Source organism: Telopea speciosissima, chromosome 10, assembly GCF_018873765.1.
Source record: "Telopea speciosissima isolate NSW1024214 ecotype Mountain lineage chromosome 10, Tspe_v1, whole genome shotgun sequence".
In the NCBI taxonomy this organism is placed as follows: Eukaryota; Viridiplantae; Streptophyta; class Magnoliopsida; order Proteales; family Proteaceae; genus Telopea; species Telopea speciosissima.
Window position 1 is genome coordinate 8,139,101 of NC_057925.1, and position 23,759 is coordinate 8,162,859.

The window sequence follows — 23,759 nt, forward strand, 5'->3', positions numbered from 1 at the left end:
TGTGGGATTGTAAATCATTTTACATGTTTTTGATCCTTTTGACCGACAGACTGACCTCTGCTGCTGCGGTTTCAGATTCAGCTTCAGCTTCATTGAATCATGACTGTTCCTTTCTCGTGAGCGGATTTTAAATTCAATTTCACCAATTCCTCTTTTTTTGTTTTTATGTTTTTCAGAATCTGCCATCTCTCTCGTTTACAACGCAGTTAAAGAGATTTTTGATAGAAAAAGACATCTGGTCCGTGAATTCGGTACCAGAAACTGTACTGTTCTTTCCTCTTTCTCTGCTCTTTTCTTTCCTCTCCATAAAGGTTTGGTTATGTAATCATGGATGTTCCGTGAAGCAGGGAGCTTTCATGAATACCCATGTTTTTCCTAGTGGGGTTCTCTTGTTAACTTTCTGTTTGTTTTATGCTTTAAGCTTCTTGAGCTTGAACCAAGGAGAGAACGACATTTCACATTTGATGCTGTCTTGTCATTTGGGTGCTTTAGTTAATACTATTCGTTTAGGTTGAAGAATGAGTCCAGCATTCTTTATAGTTTTTGTTACAATTTCTGGTTCTTCCGGAAAGTTCATATACATGGGTTCTTATCAAAATCTCTGGTTCTTTGATTGAAAAAGCGAAAAAGGAGGAATTTTGGAGGGGAAGAAGCTCTGTTTTATTTGATTGTTCTGGACTTTCTTCAAACACTTGCAGAGGAAAAAAAAAAAAAAAAGAAAGAAAAGAACTGTCCTTGTGAAAGGAGAGAACCCTTCAAATGGCTTTCCTCTGCTGGTTTTCTCTTTCTCTGATCGGCTTTTTGTACAGAACTCACATGGTTATTGCTCAACACGATGATCGATCGACAATGTTGGCTCTTAAGAAGGAGCTTGAAGTGCCTGGATGGGGTGCCAATGATTCTGATTACTGCTCTTGGACGGGCGTAAAGTGCAGCTCCAACCTGTCTATGGTAGAAAAGCTTGACCTTTCTCACAATGAGCTTCAAGGTAATGTAACTTTAGCTTCTGAGCTCAAAGCCTTAAAATGGCTTGACCTTTCTTTCAATAACTTTCGTGGGCCTATCCCTCCAGCTTTTGGGAATCTATCAGAGCTCTGGTTTCTTGATATATCTTGGAATAAGTTTGAGAGCTCCATTCCACCAGAGTTGGGTAGTATTAGAAACCTTAGATCATTAAACCTCTCTTATAATGAGCTTACTGGAAGAATTCCTGATGAACTTCAGGGTCTAGAAAGTATACAGAATCTTCAAATTTCTGGGAATAGATTGAATGGATCTATTCCAAATTGGATGGGCAATTTATCCAATCTGAGAGTGTTCACTGCCTATGAGAATGACTTAAGTGGCAAAATTCCTGAAAATTTAGGCTCTGCTTCTGACCTTCAGCTGTTGAACCTTCACTCCAACCAGCTTGAAGGACATATACCAAAGAGCATTTTCGCTGCAGGGAAGTTGCAGGTTTTGGTCCTTACTATGAACAAGTTGACTGGGAGTCTACCTGAATCCGTCGGAATTTGCAAAGGCCTTTCGAGTATCCGGATTGGAAACAACATGCTTATAGGAAGCATTCCTAAATCAATTGGCAATCTCAGTAGTCTTGCATACTTTGAAGCAGATAACAATAATCTCTCTGGAGAGATTGTGGTAGAGTTGTCCCAATGTTCTAACCTCACCCTGCTGAATTTAGCATCTAATGGGTTTACAGGAACAATGCCTCAAGAGCTTGGAAAGCTTATTAACTTGCAGGAATTAATTGTTTCTGGTAATGGTCTCTCTGGAGAAATCCCAAAGTCTATTATTTGGTGCAGGAACCTTAACAAGCTCGATCTAAGTAACAACAGATTCAATGGCACCATACCAGAAGACCTCTGCAATGCACCTAGATTGCAATTCTTGCTCTTGAGTCAGAATTCATTTAGAGGTGAGATACCACATGAGATTGGCAATTGTGCAAAACTGCTTGAGTTGGAAATGGGCAGTAACTATCTGACTGGCACTATCCCTCCTGAGATCGGGCGGATCAAGAATTTGCAGATAGCGCTCAATCTGAGCTTCAATCATCTTCATGGACCACTACCTTCTGAGCTCGGGAAACTAGACAAGCTGGTTTCATTAGATGTCTCTAACAATCAACTTTCGGGGAGCATTCCATATGCATTCAGAGGCATGATGAGCTTGATAGAGGTAAATTTCTCCAATAATATGTTCAGTGGTCCAGTACCCATCTTTGGGCCATTCCAGAAGAGCACCAAATCAAGCTTTGCTGGTAATAAAGGACTCTGTGGAGAGCCACTGAGCTCTTCCTGTGGAAATTCTTTTGGTTCCGACCATGGGGGTTACCATCACAAGGTTTCATATAGGATCTTATTGGCTGTTATTGGTTCTGGTTTGGCAGTTTTCATATCGGTAACAGTCGTTGTTCTTCTGTTTATGATGAGGGAGAAGCAAGAAAAAGCATCCATGGATGCAGACATTGTAGAAGATGGAGCTGCTAATCCACCAGTTATAATAGCAGGAAATATCTTTGTTGAGAATCTTAGGCAAGCAATAGATTTTGATGCTGCTGTGAAAGCAACATTAAAGGAGTCCAATAAGCTCAGCACTGGGACGTTCAGCACGGTTTACAAGGCAGTTATGCCTTCTGGTATGATTCTATCAGTTAAGAGACTGAAATCCATGGATAGAACAGTAATTCAACACCAGAGCAAGATGATTAGAGAACTCGAAAGGCTGGGGAAACTCTACCATGATAATTTGATGAGGCCCCTTGGATTTATAATCTATGAAGATCTTGTTCTCTTGCTGCATGATTATTTGCCCAATGGAACATTGGCTCAGCTTCTTCATGACTCAACCAAGAAGACTGAATATGTACCTGATTGGCCTACAAGGCTCTCCATTGCCATTGGAGTAGCAGAAGGGTTGGATTTCCTTCATCATGTAGCCATTATCCATCTTGATATCTCTTCAGGTAACATACTTTTAGATGCCAATTCAAAGCCTTTGGTTGGGGAGATTGAGATATCAAAACTCCTGGATCCATCAAGGGGCACTGCAAGTATCAGCGCAGTGGCCGGTTCATTTGGTTACATTCCTCCAGGTACCCAAATAATGCAATACTTTCACAATTCCATCATTTTTTTTTTAAATTTTATGCAACTCTTGGACAATTCCCACCATTTCTGATTTATCATTCTGGACTAGAGTTGTATACTTCCTGCATATGTTTAACTCACTTCTCTACCTTCTGTACTTTTTTTTTAATCTTAATCAGAATATGCATATACAATGCAAGTTACAGCACCAGGAAATGTCTATAGCTATGGGGTTGTGCTACTTGAAATCCTTACAACCCGATTACCAGTTGATGAGGCATTTGGTGAAGGGATCGATCTGGTGAAATGGGTTCATGGAGCTCCTGCAAGAGGAGAGACCCCAGAACAGATACTTGATGCAAGGCTGAGCACAGTTTCCTTTGCATGGAGGAGAGAGATGCTTGCAGTTCTGAAGGTTGCCTTGCTCTGCACTGACAGCACACCGGCTAAACGGCCCAAAATGAAGAAGGTGGTGGAGATGCTTGAAGAAATAAAGCAAAGCTGATGGCATTTATGTTTTTCTTAAAGCTTTCCATCTTTCTGACTCCATTGTATCAAGACTCATAATTGTGATGTTTGGAGATGGCGCTTCATTTATGTCAATCAATTCACAAGGTTAGATATCATTATCCATAAGAAGAAGAAGATCGATAGATAGAGGGGAGGCGTTTTTCATGAAGATATTCAGAGAATATGTTTACTGAATTTGGTTAGTCTTTCAGATAATCCACCTACTTGTACTAAATCAAAGGGGTCCTCGTGAGATGCCACTTGTAATCTTATCAATTTGGAAACCGAATTTGGTGGTCTGCTCATGTCTGGGAGTCCTCAAATGAGAAAGGATTGCCCTTAGTTTTTCTGTTGAGTATTATTAGGACTATAATTTTATCAGTACAAGTTGTGGTTTCAGCAATCAGTTGTTCTCTCTTTGGTGATTTTGTCATGGCTTATCGAGACTTCAACTGAACCAAGCAGAGGAACTCTTCAATATATCTTGTAAGTTCTGGTTGAGCTTTGTTTCCATAATTACTATTTGTTTTTCAAAACATCAAGCTATTTAACTACCCAATTTCCTAGGTGTTTGAAGTATGAATTGCAGTATTATGTGCTTGTCTTTGTTTTCTTGGGGGTAGGGTACCTCTAATATTTAGTTAATAGAACTAAAAGGATTACAATCTAAATAGGGGAATGTAAAAGGCTTTTGCTCAGAAAAACTTAGATGCAGCTTCTTAAATGATGGTAATCTGCTAACCTTTCTTACCAAGAAACAAAACCAATTAATCTCTATGATAATAGACTTATTTGATCAAACTATTGCAATGAAATTTAGCCATTGAACTTAATGACTTGTTTGATTTTGGGGATGTCAAACCTGGGTAGTATTTTCTTCCATCAAAATATAATCAATCAATAATTTCATCAAGCATATTAACCATAGGACCAATCTCACTCTCTAGGTCCGCATTCTCAATACCTAATTTCCTTAAACTATTTAGTTTCATGAAGAATAGAACATACTTCTGCTGAGAAAAAAAAAAAAAAATGCAAGCATATAGTCACAACTGTCTGTTGAACTCCACCTCCTGTCAGACCGCAACTTGATTTTGATAAGCAAGAGTTGCATAAAACATTTCACAGTTTGGATTTGAGAACCAATGCTTTCCATCGGTTGATGGAGAATTCTGCTGCGGTTGTTGTGCTAATTCTCTTACCACCAGAGAAGGCACTTACTGTCTTTGCTGTATTTCAACTAAGTTACTCTCTTAGACTGTTTCTTGAAAAGATTGTGCATGGCAAGCTGTATTCTGTGAATGATATCGTCTTTCATGAACAAAAGAAAGACTGAAGCATCTCAAAAACTTTTTTTTACACTGATGAACTTGTCAAGAATCTCTGACTTGTTTTTTCCTGCATTATGTTCCAGTTTGCTTATGGAATTTTTTTTAAAATAAGTATTTGCTTATGGATCTTGATCTCTCTTGCTGTCTTTGAAAGAATAAATATCACAACTTTAACCAACTGCAGACCTTTAAAGACACATCACTTGGCAATAGAACCTGATATTCCCAGGTTGACACTGAGATCGAGGGGGGTGAATCAGGGTCTCAAAATTCTTTCCAAAAAGATTTCCAACACACTGTCGTATGCACTTCCACCTCGTCACCACAAAGTGGTCAGTTCTACCAGATAGTGCATACACATCCTGTCATCACCATTGCACTACAATATCCAAACAATAATAATGCAAACCACAAGAACACAAGATATAACGTGGTTCGGCGATGTACTTATATCCACGGAGTAATGGTCCAATCGATCTCAGCGTTTACTCACACTGGTGGTTTTTAACTACAAGTTATAACTCAGGAATGCCCTATCCTGCTTCAACACTTGCCTACATAAGTGCAAAGACAACAATCCCGTTTGGTGTATTTCAGCCGCAACAACTACTCCGGAACACAGTCATGCCTCAACCCTTGACACAACAAAGGCAAAGATTATAATCCCAAACCCTTGACAAGCCCCGACATGCTAGGTTTACAATGAAAAATCAAAATAATCAAATTCCTCCAATTACAATCATGGTCTAGGTTTATCAACATTAATCAAACACTAGAACAATAAAATAAGGACTTGCGAATGCGGATTACTTTAATCAAGTAATCCCGCAGACAACTGTCTCCCCTAATGCATATGCATCAAACTGTATGCACCATGATCATCAAAACAGTCATCTCAAACAACAAAACCCTTCAAAACCTTGAATCAGGATTTCTCAAATCTGAAACACCTATCCCTAGGTATTCCCACACTCAGCAGCGTCTCTGGAGGAAAATCAGTACTTTGCACGCTCTTCTATATGCATGTAGATCGAGACAATCACCGTTGAAGCATTCTCTGTGAAATCCATGCACTTTATATTTTTCTTTGTTTTTCTCTTCACAGAGACGTTCTACTCCTTTCTGTGAGTGTACAACACTTTGCGACTCACAAATGAGTTAAAACAAGTGAGACATCCTAGTTTTAGTGAAACCTTGCGATCTAGGGGGTATTTCTATAAATTTTCTAATGATTTCATGACAGCGTGCATTACCACGCGTCATAGGAAAGTCGGATGCTTTTTGGGTGTAGGTGCAACGGACGGAGGATCGCTGGCGTGCACCCGGGGGGGAAAGAAAGAGAATGGAAAAATGGGAGTCGCCACCTACATTTAGGGTTAGGACCCATGAATGGGGCCCCTCCTCAGGGGAAGATGTGCTAAATTAACTCCAATGACTCAATGGATGGTCTGCCCTAGATCTCTGGGTAAGTGTCAAGTTACGGGCTGGGAAGGTGTTAGGCACCCAGCAACCGCCCGATCGACGGCCGGTATTCCTAGACCAAATTTTGTTGTGTACTGTCGTGTTATACATATTATGCACCTAATTAAACTATTTTTTTTTTTGTGTTTTTATTCAAGTTAGAAAACCTAACCCTATGGTAAAAATAAGATTAACTGTATAAAAGTAATTAGGACCCTAATCCTATGACTATATCATGAAGAAGGACAATTACCTAGAATACAAACTTACTTAAGAGCCGAAATGGCAAAAATTATGAAAATGCCCCTAGAGGGCCAAAATATGTACAAAGGCATGATATTGTACTTAAATGCTGAAAAAGATTAAAACATGACTAAAAATTATTAACAACATGCATATGAATCAACAGAAACACATAAAATGCTATGGAGATGCAAGGTGGTGAAAATTACCAAAATGCCCCTGTGAGGGCAAAAATATAAATATTCATGAAAATGCAAGCTTATACTTAAAACATGCTTATGAAGGTTAAAACATGCAAATAAAGTGACATAAACCTTTCCAGGGCCCTAAACATGATTCGGTCATAAAATGACCAAAATGCCCCGAAGGGGCAAAATGGTAAAAATGCAAGAACATGCACTTTCAAGTAATTTCAGGCATTTGATATGTCATTAAACATCCTAAAATTACTAAAATGACAAATAAGGCTACTGGATGGTACATTGGGTCCATATTTGGTAAAATTACCAAAATGCCTTTAAGGGCAAGAATGAGCTTTATGCATGGTTATGACACATGATATGCATGTATGCATATGAAAACATCCTAAAACATTCTAAAACAGCATGTCATGCATAAAAGCATATTTTTTCTGACTTCTTGGTATTTTTCATTTTTTTGGGTTTTCCACCTACAAAATCACCATTATGCCCTTATGGTGAGAAATGGCATGGATGACATACATATCAAACTCACACACGGATGGGGATTGTTCTCTGTGATATGAGGCATTATAGAAGACACTCCATGTCCTTGCTTGGTAAAGAAAATCATAAAAACAGTTTTTTTGTATTTTTGGAAGGTAAAAACAAGGATTAGAACAAAGAAAATACAAAATAAATATTAAAAACCCAAATCAGACAAAACCAGAGGACTGATACACTAAGTCAAACATCCTCTTCACCCCCATGTCAGTGGATAAACCCGAATCCAACTTTGTGGGCCCCACTCTTGCAAAATCCCAAAATATTCACAAGGGCAAAAATGTCCCAAAAAACATGATTTGGAGCTTAGGAAAATTAGTGGACATAAAAAACAGTGGGAAACATATCCCCTAAAAATTCCAAGATTTTATCAACCTTGTATTATTTTTAATATTTTTGTAACTGAAAAAACAACCTCTTTATGTAAAGAAAATCAAAGAAAATATATTGAAATATATGAAAATATGTAAAAATACCCTTTAAGCGTGGAAGGGCCTGGGCTCAGCTTGGGTAATCTTGTTTGACCATAAATAGTCGGCGGAAACCTCTGAAAGTCGTTCCAAATGTGGTTGCTCCGAATGGCAAGAGTGGTGAGCAAGGGGTATTTATGGAATTTTATGTATCTACAGGAGCATGATCTTGGAATATATTCAGCATGGATTGAAAGAGGAAAGAACAGGCTTCACGAAGGTAATTTTCTTATGATTTTTCTCTGTCTCCAAATCCTCCAAATGGCCTCCTATTTATAGGAGAAAAACTGTTCGAGGAAAGGTCTCAAAGACCCTTGGGCCTTAATGGCTGGGGATAAGGTGGGTGGGCAGCTGGGGCTTGCGTGTGCGATGCAGCCCTCCTTGACTTGGCTGACACACATGCATGTGGGCATGGGGGATGGGCCTTTTGTGGCTCAGCCTAAATGGTGGGGGTTTGTCCCCTGCCGACAGTCCAATTGGACCGGGTCAGACTGGGTTGACCCAATTCGCGTCAACTCAGTTTGCCCTACTTTTTTTAAATTTATTTTTTATATAAACCTTTTAAAGATTCCATTTTAAAGGTCCACGTTCAAATGCTAATATCTTTAAAATCGAATGGCTGATTTCAACGCACCACATATCGCCACGAAGGTCTCAACTCGTACTTTCCATCCGTGTGGTAGATATGGCCGGATTTTGTCTAAAAGTGGCACAAATATCGAGGAAAGCACATAAATGGTGTTTCACACCAGTCAAGGTCCAAATGATACCAGAATTACATGAAATTTTACGTGTAAGCACAATATAATCAAATAAAGTTATCCAAATGGTTTCAGATCACATCGGATGGCTCAGGTACCAAGAACCATACCAGGGGTGAAAAGGTCATTTTCACAAAAGTTACTTGATTTGGCCGAAACTTTACGTGAAAGCTTAATATGACCAAATGAGGTCATCCAAAGTATTTTGGACTAAATCGGGTGGTCCAGATACCGAGAACCGTGCCAAGGGCAAAATGGTTATTTTCATAACAGGTGTTGGGTTTGGGTGAAACTTAAAATGGTTAAATATGGCTATGTGAGGGGTTTAGGCTCTATTTGGGACAGTTTGGTTACAAAAAGTGGGGTAGGGGTAATTTGGTAATTCTTGCCCTTCACTCACCACACGAGTTACATCCTTGACCATCATTGCCAAGGCACACTTCCAAAGTGTCAAAATGTGGTGTCTACACTGGGCCATCCGATATACATATTCAAATGTGTGTTCAATACGAGCCATCGGATCTTCAAGATCGCGACAGTAAAATGCAGGGTACATACAAACGCTTAGATGGGAATCTTCTGATGGCTTACGTTATGTCTAAGTATCATAGGATCCAGGACTACAATTGACTCAATGGTCCTCTTTACTATCAGCCGTAAGATCAGACTCCTTATATGATGGCTCATAGATGGCGAACAAATAGAATCTTGAAGACAAAATATTGTAGGTGTGACATATTGTATAGCCGGATCATACAGTGCTCTACGGCGTTCCAAGGCTTGTTGTACTGCACTAATAGAAACACTTGCGATAGTATCTACACCGTTCTAACCTTAGTGCATTCATAAAATCCGTTCAAATGGAATCTTTTAATGTGGGCCATTCATATGTTGATACTATATGACAGAAACACTTTAGTTGGATCCTCCTGGCCTACCAGAGTGCACAAAATGGAATTTATCACGTTTTGTGAGGTTTTATATCGAATTTCGAGATTTTCGCAGAAATAGATAATGTTCAGAATAGTGTGAGCTACTGGATTACACATTTATTTGCAGGAAAAACTTCCAATAGCTACCTTTAACTCTTCCACCCTCTCCCAATTTGCTTCGTTTCTGCATAGTCACATGGTAATCATCATAACTTCTCCTTCTGAGATCAGAAAGACGCAAAATCAGTTGCGTTGGAACCATGGCTCAACAAACTACATTTCTTTTGAAGATTACTTCGCCAAGTCCTGTCATTAAGCCTTCTGAAATTCATTTCGAATATGCTGCCATTGCGTGAACCTATGAAGTTGCTACTTTTAATGTACAAACCCTTCACCTGCTACTTCTTCCATATACCAAACCTAGTGTAAGCACATAATACATTGTGATGCTGCCGATACATGCCATATGAGCCCAAAAACATCTATAACATTGCCAAGCCTTGTTCGTACTGAAAAGGACCTGTCTGTCATTGCTAGAGCTGCCACAATACCTGTGCATCACCCAAATACTTCCAGAATGCCATCAAACACTGCCACACAAGTTGCCAACAATGACAACCCATGATCCAACCAAACCTCTCAATCTATTATGAACTTGGCAGATTTGATAATGAAGGCAATAATAAGCCCATAACCTTAATTGCATGCAAAAGTTCTCTTGTCCTCTGAAAATTTGAGGTTTAACTTATTGGATTCAACTACTAGAGTCCCTCAATTACTATATGTTGGAAATATTCCAGAATATAAATAAGGGAATGAAATTATCAGTATTGTAGGCAAACCTAGTCAATCACATCAATGATGAACACCATACACACATCACGAATCCTGAAAATTAAATGGTTGGGTTGAGTCGTGTCACCAATCACTCTCTTCAATACTGTAAATGCTTCTTATGGTGCAAATCAGGTTCTTGCGAATTAGTCTCAAAGATAAAATAGCCCCGCAGACCCTTCCAATAGTCGTTGCAGTCATTTATTGAACTACGTCAGGACACTTTAGAGTTGTGACCAATCGGACATAATAAAACAATGAATAGAGAAACCGAAGAGAACATAGAGGCTAACCCAAGGGGATAACTCGGTTGGTGAGGACTAACGCCTCATAATTAAGAGGTCATGAGTCTTGGGACCAAACTATGAGAGAGAGAGAGAGATAATTGTCTACAAAACTATCAGAGAAATGGGTTGGACATCCTCTAAAAAAATACACCACCATAAAACTAATATTTTGAACCATCAATTAGTTAAAACTTTTAAAATTCCAATACTAAACATTTAGGAAAGCAAATCTTTGCAAATTGAATGCCAAGAAGACTGTTGTCTTGACATTTGCACTGTTTCTAAAATTCCAGAATTTCTTGGTTATACCTAATTTAGTTTAGTAAATGTTTGCCACACACCAATAAATTTATCTACTAAGCATCCCAAATAAATAAATAAAGGGAAGTAGTTCTCTGTTCGGGAGTGTGGCCTATACCAGCACTCCCATGTGTCTATCTCTCTCCTCCTCAAAATAAGGGGACAGAGGTATCTTTTCATATGGGGAGGAGAGAGATAGACTCATGGGAGTGTTGGCATAGGCAACACTCCCGGACAGAGAACTTTCCCCCATAAATAAATTACAAAAATAATTATCTGTTAAAGATCCTTTTGTTTCTGCTCTCGATCCCTACTCTTCCAAATGCCCCAAAAGAGAGCTCAATCAAATATAAATGACTGATATATTAATTATAATTAGTGTATTTTGTATAGAAACAGTATGATACCAAAATTGAAAAAGATAATTACTAGGGCTGCAATAGGGTCGATCGGGTTAGGTTGGGCTTTTTAAAACTCCAGCCCAACCTTGAGTCCCCTTCACTGGGTCTGGGTCGGACCCGACCCTAACTTAGGGGCTAGAAAATCCAACCCTGACCCACCCTCAGGGTTTGGCTAGGCTGACCTTGATTAGCCCTGATCATGGAGTGAGGGAAGAGAAAGATGCATGGATTGGACTGAATTAGGCTGGATTGGGGAGCAAAATTATCAAATTTACATAAAATAACACTATAATAAAATATATTATCACTTATTATCTTCATATATAATAAAAATATGTGTGACAATTAAAGTTTATAATGTATATAGTATATCAATGTATAGTTTATAGTATAACTTAAAATAGGGTAGGGCTGGGCCAGGCTGGGCTGAGCCCGAAGCCTCAACCCTGGGCCGACTGGACCCTGAGTTAGGGCCAAAAATTTACAGCCCTGAGCCGCCCTCAGGGCCAAGTATCTCAGTCCAGATCTTGTTGGGGCCCAGGGTGGGTTTGGACCGACAAGGCTAAACTTGTACCCCTAGATAGGTCATCATAGGTGGGGGAATATTTTTACTTGATTGGACATAAATCCAGATTTTGTGGCATTTTTGTAATTTTTGTAAAGTATTTTAAAATTAATATTTAATTTATGAAACATTTTTTGAAATGTTTTATAGGTCAAATTAGGGGTGCAAGTTTGGCCCTGTCGGCCCGAACCCGCCCTGGCCCTCCCTGAGCTCGAACAGGGTTTGGGCTGAGATATTTGGCCCTGAGGGCGGGTCAGGGCTGGAAATTTCTGGCCCTGAGTTAGGGTCGGGTTGGGTTAGGGTTGAGGCCTCGAGCTAAGCTTGACCCGGCCCGGCCCGACCCTGATTTAAGTTATACTATAAAATATATATTGATATAATTTATACATTATAAACTTTAAATTTCACCCACATTTTTTTATATAATATATTATATATGAAGACAATAAGTATTATAATATAATTTATTATATTGTTATTTTATGTAAAATTAATAATGTCCTTCCCAGTCCATTACAGCCCATGCATTTCTTTCCCCCTCCCCATGATCAAGGCCAATCAGGGTCGGGCCGGGGCGGGTCAGGGTTGGATTTTTTTGGCCCTGAGTCAGGGTCGGGTCGGGTCGGGCCTGGGCCCAACTAAGGGGACTTAGGGTTGGGCTAGGGTTCTATAAAGCCCAGCCCAACCCGACCCTGTTGCAGCCCTAGGTCAAATCATAATTACAGAATCTCTAGACAAGTAATTTCAAGAGACTGAGGTCTAACAGTAATTAATTATAGGCCTTATAGTTTATTATGTGATACTAGAAAGTAGAGGGACTAATTAATAAAAACTGCTACTTTGGTAGGTATTTGTTACAATTATTAATAGTGTATGTTTTGGTAAATATTTCATTAATAATTTAATATTTTCAAAAACATTCCATTCTAGGTAGGATCCCAACCTCTTCTCATATTTATTTGTTAGCCGAGGAATATCTTTTGATTGACATCCCTAATAAGCATGATTTCAATGTGATTTTAAGTCGCATACAATTATGGGGTGTTGCGTCAGGAAATCTCCGATAGGTCCTTCGGGTGCCGCAACCTAAAAAAAGATGTCAGGGACAAGAGAGAACCAGTGTGGTTCCGGCCTAGCACTCTCAGATGCCTAAGTTAGATCTCTCTCAGCAACAGATGAATTATTGGAATTCAAGATGGTTAGTGGGGTAGAATACCTGAGTATTTATAGTTGAGTATGACAGTGTGGAGAGTCCCAGTTGGTGATAAGTATGCTCCGTGGAAGAGTCTATCACGTAGTAGAGTTGTACTTGGAATAGTTCCTCGTGAGATGTAGAGTCCTAGTAGGGAAGAGGTTCCCTAAGCGTCTTCTTCACGTATTGAGTTTGGTTAGACTTATACCTCTTTGGGATAGACCTCCCTTTGGTATACATTCAAGATGGTTAATGGGGTAGAATACCTGAGTATTTATAGTTGAGCATGACAGTGTGGAGAGTCCCAGTTGGTGATAAGTATGCTCCATGGAGTCTATCACATAGTAGAGTTGTACTTGGAATAGTTCCTTGTGAGATGTAGAATCCTAGTAGGGAAGAGGTTCCCTAAGCGTCTTCTTCACGTATTGAGTTTGGTTTGACTTATACCTCTTTGGGATAGACCTCCCTTTGGTATACATCCAGTTGTGACCTTTTAGTGATGGGATAACGTAGATCTTGCCGATGACGTCATGGTTGGACCTTGTCGCCGGCCTGCATGGTAGACTTGGCCTTTGGATGACCTCTTGGGTCTTATTCCTCTTGGGTTACCGAACTGGTTCTGTCGTGGCCGGGCTTGAGCTACCTTCTCCTTCAGGTCAGGACACGTGGCCTTTTGGGACTGGCCCGTATATTTTTTGGTTTATCACGGGGTTATGTGGCAATGAGAATGACAAGAAGAAGAATCATTCTCTCCATTGTCTTTTAGAGAGAGAGAGAGAGAGAGAGAGAGAGAGAGAGAGACTTGTCTTTAAAAATGTTTCTGATTGTGTGTATCCCACAAGGTTTGAACCATGACCCATTTGAAGTTGCTTTCAGCAAAGAATTTTAGTAAGTGGGAATTTTAGTCCCACATTGAAAGTGAAAGAGACTAGAGAGAAGGTTTTTTTTTTTTTTTTGGGGGGGGGGGTAAAAGATTGGAGTGAAGTTAATATATGCTTATGTGAATTGCAAGAGTAAGGTTCCTTGAAGAGAATACTCTCTCTTTTGTCTAGGGGGTATGGGTTTTGTTTTCATGTATGCACATAGCCGAGTCGAGCCTAGCCAGGGCGAGGCCTTGGTGTGTGAAGTTATTTTTTGCTCTAACCAGATCTTGTTCTGACTTTTCTCTTGGTCGCCACCGGATTCTTAGAGGACAAATTATCACATTTAAATTATGTGTCAGATATACTAATATTGCGATTCTTTCTCGCGAGTATCGTACTTGGAATAGTCTTATTACTCCAAAGAAATCCATTTACATTTTTTCAAAAGAGAATCAAAGATTATTCTTGTTCCTATATAATTTTCATGTATATAAATGTGAATCCATATTCGTTTTTCTCTGTAAATAATCTTCTCATTTACGATCATCGTCTTTTGGAGCCTTTCTTGAGCGAACACATTTCTATAGAACAAGAGAACATCTTCTAGTACTTTTTTGTAATGATTTTCAAATCCTATGCTTGGCCAAGGACCCTTTCATACATTATGTCAGATATCAAGCCAAATCTAGTTTTACCAGTATTAGATTTTTCTTGTTGTGCGTCGGACAGAATGTTGTTGGTTTCAAGGTCTATCAGGACCACATCTGGCACTCCCTTGTTCTGTCCAACTTGTGTTGGTCCTATTAGAAGTCGGCATGGCTGTGCAGTACCAACCGACCTGTCGTTGGTGTTGACGATGCCTCTTCGTGTGCGGTCAAACCCCATCCGGCTCTCCCTTGTTCTGTTCGACTTGTGTTGGTCCCATCAGAAGTCAGCATGGCAGTGCTGCTTCGATCGACCTGTCATTTGTGTCGACGATGCCTCTTCGTGTCCCGTCAAACACTCTTTGAGTGCCGTTATCGATCAATTTTCATGTGTCTCTTGAAGGGGATGTTAGGAAAACAACGCAGTAGAATGGCGATTTTGCAGAAGAAATGCTAAGGGAAAGAAAAATCACACACACACAAGACAAGATTTACGTGGCTCACCCCCAAGAAGGAAGGCTACATCCATGGTCAAGCGATAGAATGAATCCAGCATTTCTGTGAAGCAAAAATACAAACCCTCACTAACTCATCTCTCAAAGAGATAGTTACAATATATAGAAAAACCCTAAACCAGAAAGTACAAGACTACCTCTAGAGACCCACCTGGTCTAGTTAGGACCTAAAACAACATAGGGCGAAATACATATCAAATCGAAGATCTCGACGAGCTCTACATTATGCACTTTTTGACTATTTTTGTGCGTTTCGAAGGCGAAACGACCCGCTGAAGAATCCCAACACTTTCTGGACTAAGATCATTCTAAGTGTTCTACATTCTCTCACTCTCTCTCTCTCTCTCAAATTCTTTTTTCGTTTTTGCTTCTAGTTTTCATTGTTTTGGGAGATGTTTCTACTCCATTCCTTTGGTTGATTAAGCACAACCTGAACGTATCCCTACATGGTTCAGTAAGAGAGTGCAACAACTATTGGAAGGACTGTTGGTTTATCTTGGAGGTTGATTTGCAAGAACCCTATTGCACCATAAGGGGCGTTAATTTACAGTCTGAAGGAGACTAACTAGGGGTATTACTCAGCCCCTATCTAATTCTTTAAATGTCTTCAAGATGTTTACAAGTTTGGGATGCAATGTAAGTGTTTGTATTCACCATCTTCAACCGCGGTTCGTCTACAAATCAGATAAGTAATCTACACCCTCTTGTTACATGTACATATCATGTATAGTTTTGATGACTAATTTCCAACACATAATTTTAGTAATTATTACAAAATTCTTCATTTTAGAACTAATTTGATTTCACATCCTTTTCCCTTACAACCAGACAAAGCCTACTAAAAACAAAAAAAAAAAAACGGATTTCATGGTCCTTAATTACAATCTTTCAAAAGTCCAGTCCAGCCCAGCAGGAGTCTCATGGGAACTCACTAGGTGAGCTCGCTTTCAATAATGTAGCTTTCAAATTTGAACCCAAAAATAAAACCCTGAAGCACGTTGACATGATATGCCATCAAATGTACAAACAGACCCATGTGAATGTGAATAAATCTGGTTATGTCTTTAAAGTTATCATGTTTTTCTCCTGCCTTAATTCTTAATTCAAAGATTCCTTATAGCTTTTTTTTCCACTATTGAATAGTGAATACTCGGCCGTCTGGTCAATAATAGTTACTATCATTGACATTATTCTCCATGCATGTTCTCATGCTCATTTTTTTTTTAACCATAAAAGTCCAAAAATCATTTCCATTGATGGAAGACTGCTGTGCTGTGCTGTGGTATGCTGTATTGTGGTGAGTTTGATCTGGTTGATGATTGCTGGCTTTGGCCCACACTACCAGTGTGAATGAGGAATCTGCATGCAATACCAATGGCTCTTTACATAAAAAGTATCATCCACAGAGTTGAGATCCCCTGCCCCTGCATATACGTTCACTGTCATTTAAAAGGTGAAGAAGGGAATTATTTATAGAAACAAAAGGGACAGGTGTTGACATATGAAGTGTTCGATCAGGTGATGTACGTGCAAAAGATCTGAATTCAACAATAACTGCCTAGCACAATTGGTGAGCTGTGGTGTGCTTCATGCCCATGCTCACCAAGAGGTCTCCAGTTCGAGTGTCCTAGTTGTTACCTTCCCCCCTTCCCGTTCCCCTCGAATCGCTGTCCCCTCCAATCCCTCCAGTTCCTCACATGGGGCCGGGAATGATCACCCTACCCCTGTCCAAAAACACTGCCCTAGGTGGGGTCCACTCCCCCCTATTAGAGGAATTGGAGGAATTGGAGGTACCCGCAAATTGGAGGTGATAATTATTCGTCCCCCCCCCCCCCCTTTAAAGAAAAAAATATATTAAAGCTCCTAATTCCAAAAAAAAACAATCTGAACTCATCCACATGGGATCAATATATATATTGACAAATAAGAAAAAGATCCATGTGAGAGAAATTGCACCGTCGTGGGAAAGTTTTTCCCTAAACCATAATTCTCTCTCTCAATCATTCCGGTTAGGGGTGCAGGTTTGGCTCTGTTGGCCCAAACCCACCCTGAGTCCGAACAGGTTCTGGGCTGAGATACCTAGCCCTGAGGACTGGGTCAGGGCTGAGATTTCGGCCCTGAGTCAGGGTCAAGTCGGGCTAGGATTGAGGCCTCGAGCTGAACCCGACCCGACCTTGTTTTAAGTTATACTATAAAATATATATTGATATAGTATATATTATAAACTTCAAATGTCACATATATTTTGTTATATAATATATCATATATGAAGATAATAAGTGATAATATATTTTATTATAGTGTTATTTTATGTAAAATTCATAATTTTCTCCCTGACCCAGCCCCCAACTTTGTCCAGTTCATGCATCTCTCCCTTCCTTCATTCCATGATCAGGGCCAATCAGGGTTAGCTCGGCCCGACTAAGGGGACTTAGGATTGGGCTGGGGTTTTAAAAAGCCTAGCCCAACCTGACCTTTTTGCCTGCCTAATTCCTGTGGTGTAAGGCAGTAAACATAAGTGTACCACATCAGCAAGAATCAACTTGATTAGACATTCCATAAGTTCATGATGTATATATGTGTTTTCTTGAGGCTTCATTTCCTTTCAGGTGAAAAATCATGTAAGAGCTAGAGATTTTTTTCTTGGTTGAAACTCCGGTGATTCCTTACAATTCCTTCAAAGAATGCAAGGATAGTTTTTTTTTATGGGAAAGAAACAAAATATATTACTTCAAAATTGAATAATAAACAGTGTTTTTAAACTAAGCATATCTCGCTAGATTGATAGCTAACGCTATACAAAAAGAATCTTCTTGTTTGTCAAAACATATATTAGGGATAATTCTTTCGTAGAATGTAGGGATGTGATTGAAATGGTTTTATAAGAATAAAATAAAAAAAAAAAACTTTTGTAATCATGCTCTTGCAACTTAATTGAAAATCTTGCCCCATGTGGTAGTGAAACTTTCCAATTACAGGGTACATGAGTTTGATTTTGGATGACTAGCCCAATCAAAAATGGCTGCTAGCCTTGACTCCAAGTAGGATATCCAAAGAAGATTGGTAGGGGCATTGATTTGAGTCTCTCTATATATATAAGCATTGATTTGGGATCCAGATCTTCTACGGCCCAGCTACCTGATTGGCCATAGTGGCGCAAACCAGGTGAGACCTGCATTTATACCACCATAGAGAATCTGTTTCCATTGATTGAGGCGTGCATTTACCGCCGTAGAGAATCTGTTTCCATTGATTTGAGACCTCCAAAATCTCTCTCTCTCTCTCTCTCTCTCTCTCTCTCTCTCTCTCTCTCTCTTGCCTTATGTGGCAGTTTAACTTTTCAACTACAGGGCTCATAGAGTTTGATTTTTTATGACTAGCCCAATCAAAAGTGGCTGCTAGCCTTGTCTCCAAGTAGGATGTCAAAAGAAGATTGGAAGGGGCATTGATTTGAGTCTCTCTCTCTCTCTCAAATGTTTATCATGTTTCAAGTTTGGAGAAGGGGTGGGATGAGTCATTTGCACGTGCACATGCACACATTTGGCAGCTATGAGTCATTTTATACATATACAACATGCTTTGCGAAAGTATAACATTTACCATTTTGCCATTTGACAGTACATGGGTTTGTCTATGTGATAGAGGACTCAGATACATCGCAATGACAAAATTTTAGTTCAAAACGCACAAGGAAAGTTGTTCAAACTCTAATTCTAAGTTTTAGTAAACTTATCAAGATGGCATCAAATGAAGATGAATATAAAATACAAAATGATGCATCTTTCCAAGTGGAAATCACATGTTTTTTTGTGGAATCATCGATAGTTCTTAATACCTTCAGTTTGTTGCAGGAATGGAAATGAAATTCTTTAGCCCAAGAAAAATGAAACTTTTGTAATCATGATAGTATAACTTACTTAATTTTTTCCCACCTTTGGTATTGTAATTTTTAATGCAATATTTATTTATAATTAAAATTATTTTCATATTTAGTAATTATATTTTTCAACATATTTTTATTTTTTTTTAATCCAAAGAATTTGACTGCAAAATAAAGCAAAATTTGAACAATCAAAATTAAAAGCCATAAATTATTATTATTATTACAATGATTACAAAAATTTCCATTTCCATTTTACTTTTAATAAAAATACCAGAAAGGATAATATAAAGAAGAATAGTGGTCGGCTCATCTAGTTAATTTGAATTTTGATTTTATTGCTATCGCATCATTTTTTTTTTTTTTTTTCTTCTCAAACTCGGCACTGTTGAATGTTACGTCTACCAGGTGTTGAGCTATTCACCCTGAACTGCGCCGCACTATACCATTGGGGAATTGAAGAGCAGGGAATTGGAGAGAATTTAAATCCACCATAAAACAATAATTACATGCAAGAACCTTTCCCACACAACCTCAAATAGAAAAAAGACAATGCAGGAACTTGAAAACGCTGTAACCTAAGTCTGGTCAGGGTCTTAATCCTTAACATGGGAATTATCAAACTTTGAATTGTAAGAGACAAGTTTTGCTTTGGTGTGATATATCTGTCAGTTTCAAACTTAAGTTGACTATTCAACCCCTCCGTCCATAACAATCTTAATCCATTTTCTTTCTTCTCTTGATCCAATCTTCTTGAGCTCCATAAATAGGCCATACTCCATAGCCCACCACACTCTTTCTTCTAAGATATACCTTCAAACGAACCCCTGGTCACTGCTATGACTTCAGCATCTCCTCCATTTTTTGTTTCCAGTGATTGCTCTGCTACTAGGTCTTCTCCTCAATCATCTTCTGGTTTTCCTCCTCCTCCTCCTCATCATGATCAATCTGAACTTCCTCCTCCTCATGTCATCAGACCTTGCGGCGCTTGTAAGATCCTCCGTCGACGATGCGTCCCAAGATGTGTCCTTGCACCATACTTTCCCCCAAACCAACCCCTCAAGTTCTTGGCTGTTCATAGAGTATTTGGAGCCAGCAACGTCGTCAAATTCTTGCAGGTACTACTTGTTAGGGTTTGATGTCTTGTATTTTGTCGCTTACCTAAATATGGTGTATAGGGTTTCACTATATATTTGTAGTGAGGTTTTTTATTTTTTTTTTATTGATAGGTAGGAGGGGATGTAGGATGTGAACCAGGAGACTTGAACTCAAGACCTCCTGATAGCAATGGGCCTTTACGCACCACTAGATACCAAGTGCGCTAGGCACTTGACCACGAGATTCTTTCTCTATAATGCAATCTGAGAGAAGTGTGAGGACGAGCGGTTGTAACCCTATTCTCCATTGTGATTTCTAATCTTTGTGTGGTTAATGCAGGAATTACCAGAGAGCCAAAAAGCTGATGCGGTGGATAGCTTGGTCTATGAGGCGGTGGCGAGGATTAAAGATCCAGTGCATGGATGTGCAGGAGAAGTTTGCAGATTGCAGAAGCTTGTGAGACAACTTCAGATGCAATTGGCCACTGCACAAGCCCAAGTTCTTAACACAGTACCATATCAACAAGAGAGCTTCTCATGTGATTATAACTCATTGATATGTAAGGAGAAGGAAGCTGAAGCTCAACAACAACCCACTTTGCTGCAACAACCCTTACTGGATGATGACTTCATGTTGGGTACACCAAACTTCCAGATTTATGATTGCTTCTCATGTAACAATTCATTCTTTCCTTCCAATACCAATAATTAATTCTTGAGGGATTTAGAAACTAGTTACTCTTAAGATTAAGGGCTTATATGATCTTTGAGAAAAGCAAAAGTAACTACAAATTTAAATTGATTCTGATTTTTCATGTATGAGAACAATTCATTGGAAGTGTTTGGTTTTATAGAATGATTTCCAAAACACCTACCCCAACCCAATGATGAAAATAATGGATTTTATCATCAATTAATCCGAAGCTACATGGGATGTCTCTTTCACAAAACTAGCCAATTAAGCATGCTCTAAACTGTTGGATGAATAGACCAATCTCTGAGTTACTCTAAATGGCAGATAAATCCTCACCTAAGTATGGTTCTCATTTTTTTTTTCTCCTCAAGGGGGTTGGGGGAGTGGGAGGGGTTTCAATAGGAAATAATTTTAAGGGAAAAGGTTCTTTGAGCTAAAGGGTAGGATAGGCCAGTGGTCTCTATCTCTCTCTCTCTCTCTCTCTCTCTCCTTTCTCTGCCTCTATATATGAACTGTTGTGTGTGCGTATCTGTTAAAACAAACACACAAAAAGAACATGAATAATAACAAAACAGAGCAAAGATGAGACAAAGATTTAATGTGGTTCACACATCAATTTGATGTGCTACATCCATGGGCGAAGTTGAAGATGATTTACTATGTAATGGAAGAAGATTATAGTGTAGTTCTCTCAAGAGCACCAAAACGAGCAAGAACTCTCACCCAGAAATCTTAACACAAAAAACCTCAAATCTCAATTGTTTCACTTGCTTACACAACAAGACACAAAAACATATAAATGCTCCTCCAAACAGGTCGATCCTATCGACCCAAGCCCTCTGCTACCATCACAGACCTAAAAAAAAATCTCATTGGGGTCACCACAAAAAAAAAATATATATATATATATATATATATATGTGTATCGGAGCAGGTCAATCTTCGAAACGGGTACAAGAATTCGAACCGCACATAACAGTATTCTTCCCCATCTGTAGATAACTGTCTCCTTAATCTTAAGTATAAGTTTCTCAAAATGCCAGAACCATGGCAACTTTCAACATGTATGATTTGAGACACATTGAGGTGTGTGGTAGCTTTTTTTTACTGAATCAAAGTTTCTCAACCCCTCTTTGTAAAAAAAAAAAACATGTCAAAGCTTAGAACCATCTCCAAACTCACACCTCTTAGGACCCTGCATAAGATGCTCAAAACCTCTACCAAAAAAATATCGATAATTAGGACCATCTCTAAATTCACTTCTCTTAGGACACTGCATAAGCGGGACCATCACTAGGTAATGACGCTCTAAGGTTTCCCAATTCAATACATTTGGCAACATGATAAGCTCAGTTGGAATTTCAATCTCATTATTGTCTATATTTTTTGGACTTGCACTGTGTCTAAACATATATTTTTCTTTGGAATATTTTTTTTTTGTCTTTTTCCCCTTTCTTTGTTTGGCGTGGGGGTGGTGATTTTATTAGAGGACAATAAGAAGAAAGTGAGGGCAAGGTGATAGGCCGTGAACTAAAACGGCGTGTCCACATTGGACATCAGATGTGGTGGTGTGGGCACGATCTGCCTTGCGAGCAAGAACCGTTCGATCCACGGTCTCTTGGTGACAGGGGTTTGGTTTATTGTTGGGATTCATTATTAAAATAGGGGTTTATGATCATGTCACATATTAAAATAAAAGAAGACGTCTCCTAAGATTCACGCCTAAGACCCAATGGTGATAGCCCCATCCAGAGTGAGTGGAAAAGATTACCTAATTCCATATATAGTCTTTTTAGAGATTTGAATAAGTGGTCAAGTTACGAGTATGAGAAGGTATTAACACCCCACTTCATTCGGTCGAACTGATCTTTCTACTAGATGTCTTATACCAACATGCAAAGTTAACTTGAAATACATAATTATGTGAAAGAAAAGTAAAACATGTTATTTTTTAAAAGAAAGTAGTTGCAGAGGCCATCACGAAAATTCTTTTGACCTACATGGTTCACCAAGATTTTTGGATTTGTCCATGTGCTAAGTCTGCTGGTTTATTGACAACTATAGCCGTAGCCAAATTTCTACTTCAATCTTCACTCTCCCATAATACTTCAAGGCTCAGTAACTTGTGTGAAGATTTCTATGGATATTATATATAAATCCCAAGTTTCGATTATTTGTTTTGAAGAAATGGAGGTATACACACTAGAGATCGGCTGTGTCGTTTTCTCAATATAAGTAATTCTTGAATGTTTTATTCATATAAGATAAAATATAATTGACATTTATTTATTTCTTGAGTCGTGTAATTTCACTAAAAAAATTTGGGTTGCAGGATTATTTGGATTACACCCCGAACAGTGACGACCACCTCCGAGTTTTCTCATGTTAAGAAAAACAATGCCCAGAATGACGATTTGCAGAAGAAAACAAAAAATAGAGAAGACACACAACACCAGAGATTTACGTGGTTCACCCCTAAGATGGGAAGCTACATCCACGGCTGAGCAATAGAACAGATTTCACTATCTTTTGGAAATGTTAGAAAACCTTTCATCTAGCCCTCCCAAAGATAAGAACATTATATAGAGAAGCCCTAACCCGAGAAAGTACAGAAATGCCCCCTAGATCCAAAAATGCCAAACCAAACAGGATCGGACCAAAATATAACATATATCCAAAAAATATATTGTTTCAAAGATCTCGACGAGCCCAACACAACCATCAATTATTTAGTTGAAAAAGAAGTTCATTATTTCAGGTACTTCTATTACAGTTTACTACATTTGAGATGCATCATATCCAATGTGTGTCTAACTATTGTTCCTATAACCCCTATATTATTTTAAGCAATACAATCGTTGGGTTAATATATGATATGGATCTTTACAATTATTTTTCCCACTCTTCAGATTTAATTTCCTCTTGTCCCATGCCATCCTGT

General features: G+C 38.9%; 2 protein-coding genes and 1 long non-coding RNA gene across 3 annotated transcripts; 2 read left to right on the forward strand and 1 right to left on the reverse strand.

The window, feature by feature from the left end:
* The first annotated feature begins 732 nt into the window (after positions 1-732).
* Positions 733-3,775, forward strand: LOC122642768 (leucine-rich repeat receptor-like tyrosine-protein kinase PXC3). The gene is made up of 2 exons (XM_043836347.1): positions 733-3,100; positions 3,275-3,775. The coding sequence occupies exons 1-2, from the start codon at positions 760-762 to the stop codon at positions 3,598-3,600; spliced, it is 2,667 nt and encodes an 888-aa protein (XP_043692282.1). The 5' UTR covers positions 733-759; the 3' UTR covers positions 3,601-3,775.
* A 434-nt stretch (positions 3,776-4,209) lies between these two features.
* Positions 4,210-4,434, reverse strand: LOC122642769. The gene is made up of 2 exons (XR_006330099.1): positions 4,394-4,434; positions 4,210-4,339 (listed from the first exon to the last, which is right to left on the reverse strand). It is a non-coding gene; the product is annotated as an uncharacterized LOC122642769 (long non-coding RNA).
* A 15,432-nt stretch (positions 4,435-19,866) lies between these two features.
* On the forward strand, positions 19,867-20,870 carry LOC122643165 (LOB domain-containing protein 1-like). Its single transcript, XM_043836816.1, has 2 exons — positions 19,867-20,145; positions 20,465-20,870. Exons 1-2 carry the CDS (start codon positions 19,867-19,869, stop codon positions 20,834-20,836), a joined length of 651 nt encoding a protein of 216 aa, XP_043692751.1. The 3' UTR covers positions 20,837-20,870.
* Positions 20,871-23,759: the final 2,889 nt, after the last annotated feature.